The sequence below is a fragment of the Scatophagus argus genome, chromosome 20 (assembly GCF_020382885.2).
Source record: "Scatophagus argus isolate fScaArg1 chromosome 20, fScaArg1.pri, whole genome shotgun sequence".
NCBI lineage: Eukaryota > Metazoa > Chordata > Actinopteri > Scatophagidae > Scatophagus > Scatophagus argus.
The window spans coordinates 878,871-890,898 of NC_058512.1; the positions used below are offsets into that span (position 1 = coordinate 878,871).

The window sequence follows — 12,028 nt, forward strand, 5'->3', positions numbered from 1 at the left end:
CATCAGTCCAGAGGAGCAGCGTCTTCATCAGGGATTCTGCTCGCCGCCGGGGTCAGCACTGAGTTCACATACAGTCTGTATTGCTTTGGCAGCGAGCAGACTGAAAAGGGCACAAAGCTCACTGTCCATCGTGTCCATTAAATATTGCAAATAAATTAAAAAATACACCTTGAGCTGCAAACTGCTCACATGAAACACATGCAGTGACTCCCTCTGCCTTTTATTCAGCTTAGAGGAGAGAAAAATAACATTAAAGGGAAGCTAAGATTAAAGGAAATGGAGGAGGGGGGCGAACAGCTCAGCTTGTGCTGTCTCCAACTATCACAATCACATGTAGAGTTTCCATTTTTCATGCAGCCTCTGCTGATTCTCAGCTCTCTTGCTCTAGTTTTTTTCCCTGTTAAAGCCTCTGGGCATCACCTTAATGAGAAATTCCCAGTGTGAGGAGTAACATCCAGCGCTTCGCAGACGAGGGAATACACAGAGAAATAAAGCTCCATCCATGAGTGTTCACGTCCCGAGTTACAGCTTAAGATGAAGGAAGAAACAGAGAAGGCGTGAGAGGCACAGAGAGGACGATGCTCACATTTTCCCTGATCTTGTGTTCCTTGAGTGCCCATTTTATCTCCAATAAAGGACACTTAGTGATATTTGTTCTCTTCCCATCAGACCCTCAGGCAACTCTCCTCTGCTCCCATGCATACACTCTCTCACAAACACACAAAAACACATGTACCATCATCGTTCTCTTTGTACTTTAAATTACTGAACACAGACCCTGTATCCTCTCGACTTCCGTTTCAAAATATAATCGAATCGCTTTCCTTCACAGTCATTGAATACTCTTAAATGACATTAAAGATAATTGATTCAACCACTTGACTGCGGCTTTCTGAAATCTCCTTCTTTCTCATTGCTGCTTTGACTCAGCTAACAGCAACACAAGGAGAGGAGAAAATGGATGCAAGTGTTTGTCATGTCAGTGCAGGAGAGGGTCCATCAAAAACAGAAAGAAAGAAAGAAAACTTTCTTTTCTTTAGATAACCTTTAGACTAACCTTTAGATAGTCTGTCTGTAGTTCAAAACTTAATAATACGTTCCTTTCTAGAAGAAAGTCCCCTTTGTGTCCCGACACAGTATCCTCTTGAAGGCCTTCCTGAAGTCATTGTTGAAGATGGTGTATATGACCGGGTTGAGGCAGGAGTTGCAGTAGCCAATCCAAAAAAAGAATTTAAACAAGGGGTTTGGGATGCTGCAGGTCTCGGGGCACACAGCCTGCAGAGAATAAGAGAAGAAGAAGGGGAACCAGCAGATCACAAACACTCCCATCACTACAGCCAACACAAAGGTGAACCTCTTCTCCCTGTTCACCATGGCCTTGCGCCGTGATATGGGCGTCCCCTGGATCTTAGGTGTTTCCTCGGGTACCAGTTTGGTGCCTGATGATGTGGCCATAGTGTTTTTGTATCTGCTGGCCAAGTTTAACACCTGAACTTTGAACCCTTTGCTTTGGGACAAAGTTTGCTTGTCAGTCTGGTTCGTCTCATCTTTGCCATCCGCTCTGAGGACACCCTCCTCGCCCAACTCCAGCTCAGAGCCAGAGCTGGAGGTGTTGTCTGGAAGCGCTTCACCCTCTCCATCAGGAGGAGGCTGGGACTCTTTGAGGGGAACAGCTGAGAGGATTTGGCTTTCGTGTTGGGGGATTGAGGGGGAGGAGACAGATTTTTGGACTAGAGCTGTACTCGAATTTGGAGGGTAGTGCTGAGTGTCCTGGTTCGTGGTGTCCTCAGGCGGGTTTCGATGTGATGACGGGGTTGAACCCGAGCCAGACATTTTGGTCAGGACTTTTTCTTGTTGGCCGGCAGTCGTACCTCCTTGATCCCCGTTCTGCTGCGACTGCTTGGATAACTTCGCAGGAAGGTCTCCCGTTGCCATGCAGGCATTTCCTGTGGTCGCCGCTTTATGCTTCTGTCCGGGTGGGCAGCGCGTATGCTGCTTCGCGATCTGATAAATCCTCACATACACCAGAATCATTATTACACAGGGGGCGAAGAACGAGCCAATGGTGGAGTACAGAATATACCAGCGTTCGTTGTTTAGTTCACACGCCTCTTCACCTCCTTCGCTCTTGTCCAGGGTGAGAAGAGGAGGGAAGGAGATGACAGCGGAGATCAGCCAGACGACGATAATGGCCGCCTTGATACGCATGGGAGTGCGCTTGGCGCCATACGATACGGGTCGAGAGATCGACAGGTAGCGGTCCAGAGCTATTGCGCACAGGTGCACGATGGACGAGGTGCAGAAGAGAACATCCAGCGCCAGGTAGATTTCACACCAAATGGAGCTAAACGCCCAGTAGCCCTGCAGCTCATTAGCCAACGAGAAGGGAATAATAAGTGTGGCCACTAAAATATCTGCTGCAGCCAGTGACACCAGGAAGAGGTTCTGAGCCCCCTTCAGGGACCGCGACGTCAGGACGGCAATGATGACCAGGATGTTCCCGACGATGGTCAGGATCATCATGAAGGTGATGGCGATGGCAAAAGCCGCGGTGGCTTGCGGGGAGTAAGGCGACGTCCTGACGGTGCTCCGGTTGCAGGGTCGGGTGCCAGCGATGAGGCTGATGTTCCTGTTGGGGAGTCCGCCAAGCTCTGACAGGCAGGGTGCGTCTGGAGCAGCTGCCATGACGCGCTTTATGAGCCTCTTACAAAGTGAGTGAAAGCAGCAGAGCGTTTAAATGGTAAACCATCGAGAAGCAGGATTTCCCCAGGAGGAGGGACTGGGTGGTTGTCAGTCAAGGTGAAGCCATGTGATCTTTGCACGGTGAAGAGGATCTATGAGAGAGACACACATTCTATGGTTAAGAAATGTGAACAATCCATGTTATTTTGATTCCACTCAGTATTGTTTTCTGTCTATCTTTTTGTTTTCACAGACAACAAGCAACAAAATCTGATGTGCAGAAAACAGCACACGATACGCAGCATGCATACCAGCCCACCTGTCAAGGTGCAAATGCTTCATACTTCTACTCCAATACATTTCACAATTAAATGTTGTACTTTTTTGTATTTTTCTTGTGCACAAAATTACTTTTGGGAAAAATGTATTTGAGGTTGTAGTTTGGACGGGGAGGAGTTTATGAACTGTACTGCAGCCAGCCACCAGGGGGCGTCCAGATGTTCTGGCTTCACTCCAGGGGAGCTCTCATCCCCATTGTCCATTTTATTTTGTTGTCAGTGTTTAAAGGTTTTCTGGCCGGATTGTTGTGTGGTTCCCTACCAAGTCGAGGGTCTAAAGGTGCGTTTGTTGTTCCTGCAGAGAAGCGTTTTTTTGCTGTGTTCAAACATGTTGACCTTTGACCTGAGCTGTCCTGACTTTTGTGGGTGCAGTTGAGCCTTTCTGAGCACCGCGTCAAGGGAAAGATGGTCAGAAAGGCTAACCGATCTGCTGCCACAGCGCAGCAGCTCAGGTGGCAGCGTTCAGTCCAGCACCAGCAGAGTCGGTGCTCTCCTGTGAATAAGATGAAACATGTGCCACAGATCCGAGAACCTGTGGAGGCTAATGTGGGATGCTGGGTTTTATGCAGTAAATGTCTCTGTCTGCAGGTGTTCTCAGTGTAATTACAGAGTTGGCCCAGTGATGAAGAGACGGGGGTCCAAAGGAAGCAGAATAAAAGCATTTTTGTGAAGACTTTCTTCAGGTCAAATCGAAACCGAAGGGACGTTCGTTTTGTTGAATGTTTTCAGTCAACTGTCAGGTTAAGATTTTATTCAGTTCAGCAGCTGACTGGGCTGTGGTGTCCATGTCCCGTTTCTGCAGCTCTTTCTCTTTGTTGTGTATTTGACCATTTATTTCGTCCAGCATGGTTTTATTTTGCTCGGTCCATTAAGTCAGTACACCAAACTCAGCGTTTAATTCATTAAACAGCTCCGTTAATTAAAAATAAGAACATCTAACGTGTGGACTTACTGTGAAGTGTAGATTTTCCCTTCGGTGCGTCACTATGAGTCAACAACTTTAAAACTTTATTTTTCAGGCACGAATTTCGGTCAGCCCGTCCGGGGATGCAGCAGCGGGAGTCCAGTCCGGATGCTGTGATGTCGACCGGCTGCGTCAGGAGCGAAGAACAGAGCAGGAAAATACACACAGACCAGATCCAGTTAAGGCAGGAAAAACAGATTTCACCAAAGTTTCCTGATGAAGTGGATGGAGAACAAGACGCTGACGTATCCGCGGACTGTTCGCATCCTGCGCTTCCAGTCCGGACTCTGAGGCAGGCGCGACGCTGCTGGTGTCAGCGGATAGACGAGGACGCGCTTTTTTACGCGCAGCTCCAACTGGACTGCAGATGGTCCTGACTCCGGCTGTGCGCTTCGTCTCCACTCTGGAGATCAGGTGCAGTCGTCAGCGTCACGTGACGATCAAGTGGTGAGAAGTACATCAAGTACAAGTACTCAATGACTGTACCCTGACACAGACTTTAAGTTACAGATTCATGTATTAGATTTATTGCTGAGTCCTCCTTGGCCCCAGAAACTCCAGATCACACCGACCCATCTGTGGCAGACAGCAGCGTTTCCAGTTTGTGTTGGAAATTTTGTCCCATAATTATTAATCTCCTCTGTAATTTAAAGCCTCTGTATAATTCATGCCAATAAGTTCTGGTTTTCAACTCGTGATCACTTGATTTCCCTCTTTTAATAGCAGCAGAAGACAAGGTCGGCACTGTGTGGGATATCTGATGCTGTGGTTTAGAAACGCATGCACATCAGGAGCGTCTCTGTGGACAGACACGTGCAGGAGACCCAGAAAATTCATGTTCTGGTAGCTTCTGTCTGTCTGGATTCACCACAGCTGCTGACAGGAAGCCTGGACAAATATTAGACATTAGATGTATTTCTTCTCACCTCCACCCTTAACTTAAATGAGTCAGTGCAAACATCTTCTGATGGCCGTAGGGATGGACGGAGTATGTAAAAGTCCTGCACTCCTCAAGGGGGCGACGTGGAGCTAAGCAGAGCGGCTCCATGACCACAGAGCGAACGTATTGTCTGTTTGTGACTGTTTTCCATAGCATGCTGTCAGTCAACCGAGTCGAAACCATTATGGCCGTCAATCTTGGTTTTTAGGAGCCAGAAGTGACCGAGACGCGCTGTGGTAGAGACCTGACAGTCACAAAGTAGCTCCGCCCTGAAGCATCACCTGCTTTATGGTCTTCAACATGAACATCATGCTGTACAGAAGAAGACTTGAAAGCATCCACTCAGACCACAAACTTGTCAGGAAACGGTTAACTGAGGGCATAAATCACCTGAGAATTACAATCATTTCCTCATAAGCTCAATCAGACTTCTGTTTGAAACCAGCGGAGTCGCCCCCTGCTGGACATTAGAGAGAGTGCAGGTTTAAGGCACTTGTTCCCAAACCCACTGCGGCTTTACTGAGTTTGTAAATCCTAATGAAAAAGAAAAAACAGAAAACATCATCGGGCTTTGGTGAGCTTCTGGGATTGTGAATGAATTCGTTTACTGTTTTCAGTGAGTGACAGCCACACTACACACAACATGTGAGCAGGTTCACACCGGACAAGAGACAGAATGAAGACTAAATACATGCAATGTGTAGGAATAAAAGGTGGTGAAACAACTGCAAAGATCTGAGAAAACAAAGTATGAAATCCTAAATTTGTTGCTTTCTGTTTGAGAAGTTTAAGTGGCAGCGACGAGTCTCAGTTTGTCTGATAAGTGGAGTATAAAAGTCAAGTATTTGTCTGTGGGATGTAGTAGAGAAGTATTAAGTTGTACACAATGTAAATACACAAGTGAATTAGAAGTACTTTGGATTCGTACTGCTGCTCAGTATAAACTGCAGTGTTTGATCTCTCTGTGTTTTTCTCCCTGATAACTTGTGTTTGGTGTTTGCACGTTTAGCGCGACACAGCAGGGTCACCTTATCGCCGCGGACCAGCAGTCAGCTCTGAACCTCCTCAAACCTCCTCCAGGAGAACCCGAGTCCGTTCCTCCTTAAAGACCCCAAAAGCTTCCAGGATGCTCTCAGCTAACCGTCAAACATTTATCTCCAGCTCCGTTTGTTGTCATGCAGGTAGGCTGGCAGAAAATTGCTCTGACATTTACACCTGACGTACAGTAACAAACAGTGCAGCTGAGAGCACGAGTGTTGATTACTCCACAGTCAGGCTGACAGAATGAGGACGAGACCTCCAAACCACAGACTTTCACATTTTACTGAAAGAATCCACAGCATCTACCAACAAGAATCGAATGAATCTCAGATTAAACAGACAGACAAACAGAGGATCTAAAAAGTTTTAGTACAGTTCAGTTAGGATGTGTATGAAGGTGGAAATACACAAGTGTTTCATTACTGTCACGATAAACGTGCATCTTGCTAAGAATTTTTTTGTAGAAACATTTTCATGTTTTGTTTTTTTTTTCTGTCAGATTCTTTGATACCAGTTTCCTTCAAGATTTAATCAACAAGCTTGAACCCAAAGCGTCCAGGATGTGCAACATCAATCGATTTATCTTCTCTGCTCTGTGAGACATTTTATCAGATTCTTTCTGTGAGGTCCTTGCAGCTGCCTGATGTGATGTGAAAAATGTCAGTGTAGACAAATCAGTTTCTGGTTTGGACTGGTTTTATTAAAGACGGGGTTCTGTGTCCGCTCAGCGAGGACCATCCCTGTGCTGCTCCTATTCTGCCCTCTAGTGGCAGCATTGAGGTGCTGCAGCGAGGCAGGTGGAGAAGCAGTGGCGGTTGTCTGTTTCCTCCTCGGCAGAGACGTGACCTTACTTCACCGTGAGGCCAAACACCACATCGTGGATCAAATCGCGTGCATTCCCCTCCTTCTCAACAATGCTGCCCTCCTTCTTCAGATCCTTGTCTGGGGTATCTGCGACAGAGAGGGGAGATCAGAGTTCAGCATCAGGTTCACTACTGCAGCACCAACCCTCACCTACAGACACCGAAGGGCATCTTCTGGTCTGGATGAGACGTTAGGGGTGCTGGCAAAGCGTCAGTGAAATCAAATCATCCTGTCAGATGGAAGGAAAGACGGATTACAATCACTGAACTCTGGACAGTCATGTGACTGCGGTGATGGTCATGTGACAGTTCAAAACTGCTGTGTGTTGCAGTTTAGTGTCTCATGTTTAATGAAGTGAAACGATTAGTCAATTAACAGATTAATCGATCAACAGAAGATCCAGCAACTGTTTTGATGCACTGTGAAGGAACCTGCCGGGATCCCCAAGGATCGACCTCAGGGCCACCGCTCTTCACGGTGGTGTCGTCAGACTACATACCACAGTGGTACAAAAGACGAACTCTCTCGATGTCCGTAGCCGTCATTTTGTTCCTCTGTCCCATGTCCTTCGCGTCACCTTTGGGTACGATGGTGGGCAGACTGTTTACTGAGAAAAACGCACTGACGCAGAATAAAAACAGTCAGAAAACAACAGACAAAAAGACTTCACATGCTTTTGTATTTTGGACACAACCTTCCATAGTGCATGATAGACGTGATGTCGTAACGAAGACCAAAGGTTTGTCCTGGTAGCTTGTTGAAGTTTTTCTCCATCCCTGAAACACATCACAAAAACAGGAAATGGTTAAAGTCTCCTTCCACTCAAAATATGTTTGTCTTCATGTGTCTTCGCTGTGATGTTTGAGCTTCGCTCTACAGAATCCGTCTGCTTTAGTCTCAGTTTAGCACCTGGACGTTCCTGCAGGATGTGACATCATGCCTAGCTTGGAGCCAACCAGGGTGCAGGATGAAACTCAGTCAAGCCTCGAGGTGATCAACACCCTCAGAGGGGACTTTAGTGTGGGAGACATTTTGTCCCATTCGAGATGATCTTTAACCAAAGTGTGAACGTTACCCTCCATGATGTTATGAGGCAGAATTGTGATGTACTCTTCACGGTCCATCCTCGTGTGTTCATGGTGGAAACCCAGAGCGTGGAGGACCTCATGGACGACGTTACCCATGGCGCACGAGGGCCCGATAAACACGTCCTGCTCGCCGCCGATGAAGCCCACATAAGAAGAACAGCTGGAATATGAAAGATGAGGTACAAGAAGGTTTTCATGTCGTGAGCTGCTGCTCCTTCACCCCTCGGTTGCCATCGTGGCATTGATGTTGTGGCTTGCGTATTAACGCGTCTGTGTTCATTATGGAACATTTCAATGTTTTCAGACCCTTTGCTGGCCTTGAAGAACAGGTAGTTTGTCTCAGAGGTTCGCTTGTGGAAGGACACACACGTGTGTTGAGACACCATCGCCATCGCCGACAGGATGTCGTCTGTGTGGCTCGCTGGGAAACACACAGAAACAGTAAAACTCACACACACACACACACACACTCCTGTGTGAAGCAGTGATGTCTCACCTAATTCTGGACTGATGACGTACGGTATCTCCAATGTCGGCCACATGCTCCCCACTGCGTTCCTGTCGCTCTGTGAGCTCACAGACAGACACACTGACACACTGACATGCTGACATGCTGATTTCTTAACCAACAGTTTATACATTCATGTAATCTGGCAACGAGTTATGATTGTGATGAAGTGAAGCCTCATGATAACTGGGCTGGTTTGACTCACTGACAGCATGATGTCTCCCTCCGACATGGCAACTTTCTTGTTCATCAGCTCTGTCACAAAGAGGAGCACAAAACAACAATATGAATAGAGATTTGCCTTCTCTGTTCAACATTTTACCTCTGAACTACAAATTCAACACACAAAATTTAAATGGACTTTAATGACAGTGTGTGTTCACCTTCAAGAGTCTCTGGGTTAGACTCCATGTACTTCAGTGCTCTGGTAAACCAGTCCTCCTTAAGTTCTGTAAAAACACACATTTGTACATGAAGGAAATTCTCATTAACGTCAACATTCTGATCAATCCAGGCTTAAAGAAGACCAAGTTTTACCTTTTGTGGCCTCCCGTATCGGACCAGAGCCAACTGAAACACACAACAGATGAGAGAAAATTCAGATGTTTGCTTCTCCAGAGAAAGAAATCGACCGGCGGCGTTGAATTCTTACCATCTTTTGGTGATTCAAAAAACAAAAGCGCAGTGACAAGGAGAGGAAACATGTTGTCAGAGGTCAGGACTAGCAAACAGCACCTCATTAGTCACCTTAAGTAGACTCACCTGTGACCTGCTGCCTCTTTATTCCTGTGAAACTCAGGAAGAGACTGACAGACAGACGACTTGTCCACATTCACTGCAGAAATAATTCAGTTAATCTTTGGTCTTAAGTGGATCAAGTCCAACCCCTGAAAATTGTCATTAAGAACAAATCTGGTCATTATTCTACACACTATAATACAGCAGGGGGCGCTGTGCAACATTAACACAAAGGAGGAGAAGAAGAAGTGCAAGAAGCGAGACCGCAGAAGAAGACTGATCTTTTTTCGGGCAGATCACACACACACGAGCTGAAAAGCTCTCGGGGTAATGTTGTTTACACTCACTTTGGTATTTTGTAAAGGACAAATGCTGTAGGAAACGACGGTCGTTAATTGTCTTATTGTTTTCGGCAGCAACACAATCGTATTTATCGTTAAAAACTTCCGTCAGGCTGCGTGTTTTAGCTAACTGCTGCCTTACGTGCTAACAGGAGCTTTATTAGAAAAACATCAGCGAAGTTACTTTCAGGTGGTTTTTTTGTTTGTTTTACAATATTTTAATAGTTCAAATGGCTGTCAGATTAACTTCAGTATCAGCAGTTGTAGTTTTTTGAGGTGTTTGCTGTAGATTAACTCCCAGTCAGTCGCTGTGTGGAGAAGCTCAGTTCACTGGAGTTAACCTCTGACTTTTAGTGGGGAGAACAATAATAATACAATAATATTGTTTTGGGAGGACAAGTTTCAACACATTAAAAGTGTCCCGATCAGACTGCATTTTAAAACAAAACACTAAGTGGTTATCAGCTCTGCTGTGTTGCTGTCAGCTGTTTGTCTTCAAATCACTTTCTGTTCCTTAAACTTCAGCCAGTCATGACGAGGTGGGCGAGAGCCAATAACATCCATAAACACAAGCCGGCGGAGGCGACGCCATGGAGTCAGCTGAGAGCAGGAGGAGGAGGAGGAGGAGACCCCAGCAGCTCTGGTGGCTCCGCAGGTGCTAAACAAGGACCTCAGAAGGACAACCTGAGGAGGATTCAGCCTGGTGGATCAGCAGTCAAAAAACCCAACCGTAAGAAGAAGGACTACGACAACGAGGACGTCAACGGCTTCCTGGAGTATCTCCAGCAAACGGGACAGTCGCTGCCGAAAGGGGAGAGAGGAGGGAGGGAGGAGGAGCGGGAGGTCAGGGAGGAGCTGGAAACTGCCCTGAAAAAAGACCAAAGAAGAGAAAACAGACGGATAAAGAGGCAGAAAGACAAGAAGGACAAAATGGTGAGTGAATTCTCACCACATTTCAGATACTGAACCCTCCTTCCTTCCTCTCACTCCTCTCCTCGTTTCCTTCTGTCCTCCAGCTGTGTTTTCACTGCAGGAAGCCCGGTCACGGTTTGGCCGACTGTCCTGAGGCCGACCGAGACGAGGAGATGGGCCGAGGCATCTGCTACCGCTGCGGCTCCACCGAACATGAAATCCAGAAGTGCAGAGCTAAAGTGGACCCGGCTTTGGGTGAGGACAACATGGAGGCTCACAGGTGGACATGTGCAACACATTCCTGCTGCTGTAATGATGCTTAAACGCGTTGTTTCTCAGGTGATTACCCGCACGCTAAGTGCTTCATCTGTGGTCAGACGGGCCACTTGTCGCGATCCTGCCCGGATAATCCTAAAGGACTTTATGCACAAGGTACAAACACAGAGATTCACCGCACGGCACACACATTAACTTTATACTCGCCTCATTGATGGTTTCTGTGTGTGCAGGAGGTTGCTGTCGGGTTTGTGGTTCAGTGGAACATTTTCAGAAGGACTGTCCAGAGCACCAGGCCGCGAGTGAGTCTCTAAAACTGAAAGAAGGGAACTGAAACCACATGAAGTCAAATATTTCAGTCATATTCTTAATAATTTCATAACAGCTTCAGGAGTTGTTACGTTCCACAGTTATGCGTTCACTCATTTCTAAGGTTCAAAATGTTTCTTTACCCGCAGCACAGACACAACAGTCTCTCTTGTCTGTTCTCATGGGTCCGACACAAACGTTTCATGTCCTTCTCGGCCACTGCAAACGTCAGCTGGCGGAAAACGACAGCATGTCCTCGTGGCTGCAGTTTGCCTGCAGGACTTGTGCTCGTACTCCTTCAGTGAAGACTTCCTCCTCCACTCTGTGCCTCATCTTTCATTTCTGTCCTTCCAGCCAACTCGTTGACGGTTTCGTGGTTGTCCAACAACATGAGCGCAGACCACGAGGACGTTCATGTTCCAGTGAAGAAAGTCAAAGCCAAACAGCCCAAAGTGGTGATGTTCTGACCCGCAGACCGTGTTCAGGTTCAGCTTCAGGTTCATCCACATCCACATCCACTCATCTGTCAGCTGCTTCCCACGTGAACGGACTGATTAGCTGTGACGTGCAGTGAGGTGCTGTTTGATTCTCTTTGTGTGTAGTTGCTAAAGATCCTTTTAATAAAACTTTTCTTGTGTATGTTTACAGTGTGGTGTCGGAACAACTTTTAATGACGGATTTTTTGCACACTTCTGGTAAAATTGTTTCTGAGAAGTAACAGTTGGAGGTGGAGTAGAAGTACAAAGTGCTGCAAGTGGAAATGCTCACGTACAGTACAAATACTTGATGTACTTGCTTGAATTACAGGTTCACAGTGACTGATTAATATTCAATCTGTTTATGTTTGCTGCAGCTCTGAGAAACGTGAGTGACAGCAGTTTACTTTCAGCTTTCAGCTTTTTACAACACAGACAGAAAAACAAACACGAGAATTCGTTTACGCTGTGGCTTCCTCTCATGGAGAAATCAGATGTAAGAGTTGATAGCAGCTGCACAGACCACAGCAGAGAGGAAGTATACCTCAGAA

At 46.6% G+C, this 12,028-nt stretch overlaps 3 protein-coding genes across 5 annotated transcripts; 1 reads left to right on the forward strand and 2 right to left on the reverse strand.

The window, feature by feature from the left end:
• Nucleotides 1–1,072: 1,072 nt before the first annotated feature.
• LOC124051868 (alpha-2A adrenergic receptor) lies at nt 1,073–2,818 on the reverse strand. The gene has a single exon (XM_046375626.1). It carries the CDS (start codon nt 2,683–2,685, stop codon nt 1,105–1,107), a length of 1,581 nt encoding a protein of 526 aa, XP_046231582.1. The 5' UTR covers nt 2,686–2,818; the 3' UTR covers nt 1,073–1,104.
• Nucleotides 2,819–6,468: 3,650 nt separating this feature from the next.
• On the reverse strand, nt 6,469–9,327 carry LOC124051870 (hatching enzyme 1.2). Of its 2 annotated transcripts, none has more exons than XM_046375628.1 (10): nt 9,188–9,327; nt 8,963–8,995; nt 8,809–8,874; nt 8,631–8,680; nt 8,414–8,483; nt 8,224–8,338; nt 7,905–8,077; nt 7,524–7,605; nt 7,329–7,450; nt 6,469–6,916 (listed from the first exon to the last, which is right to left on the reverse strand). In XM_046375628.1, exons 1-10 carry the CDS (start codon nt 9,255–9,257, stop codon nt 6,813–6,815), a joined length of 885 nt encoding a protein of 294 aa, XP_046231584.1. In that variant the 5' UTR covers nt 9,258–9,327; the 3' UTR covers nt 6,469–6,812. The 2 variants fall into 2 exon arrangements, with proteins under 2 accessions (XP_046231584.1, XP_046231583.1); XM_046375627.1 differs by lacking the exon at nt 9,188–9,327 and adding an exon at nt 9,078–9,183.
• Nucleotides 9,328–9,402: 75 nt separating this feature from the next.
• zcchc9 (zinc finger, CCHC domain containing 9) lies at nt 9,403–11,648 on the forward strand. Of its 2 annotated transcripts, none has more exons than XM_046375630.1 (6): nt 9,403–9,490; nt 10,030–10,437; nt 10,521–10,671; nt 10,756–10,848; nt 10,926–10,994; nt 11,356–11,648. In XM_046375630.1, exons 2-6 carry the CDS (start codon nt 10,036–10,038, stop codon nt 11,466–11,468), a joined length of 828 nt encoding a protein of 275 aa, XP_046231586.1. In that variant the 5' UTR covers nt 9,403–9,490; nt 10,030–10,035; the 3' UTR covers nt 11,469–11,648. The 2 variants fall into 2 exon arrangements, with proteins under 2 accessions (XP_046231586.1, XP_046231585.1); XM_046375629.1 differs by having other exon boundaries at nt 9,416–9,490; nt 10,024–10,437.
• The last annotated feature ends 380 nt before the right edge of the window (nt 11,649–12,028 follow it).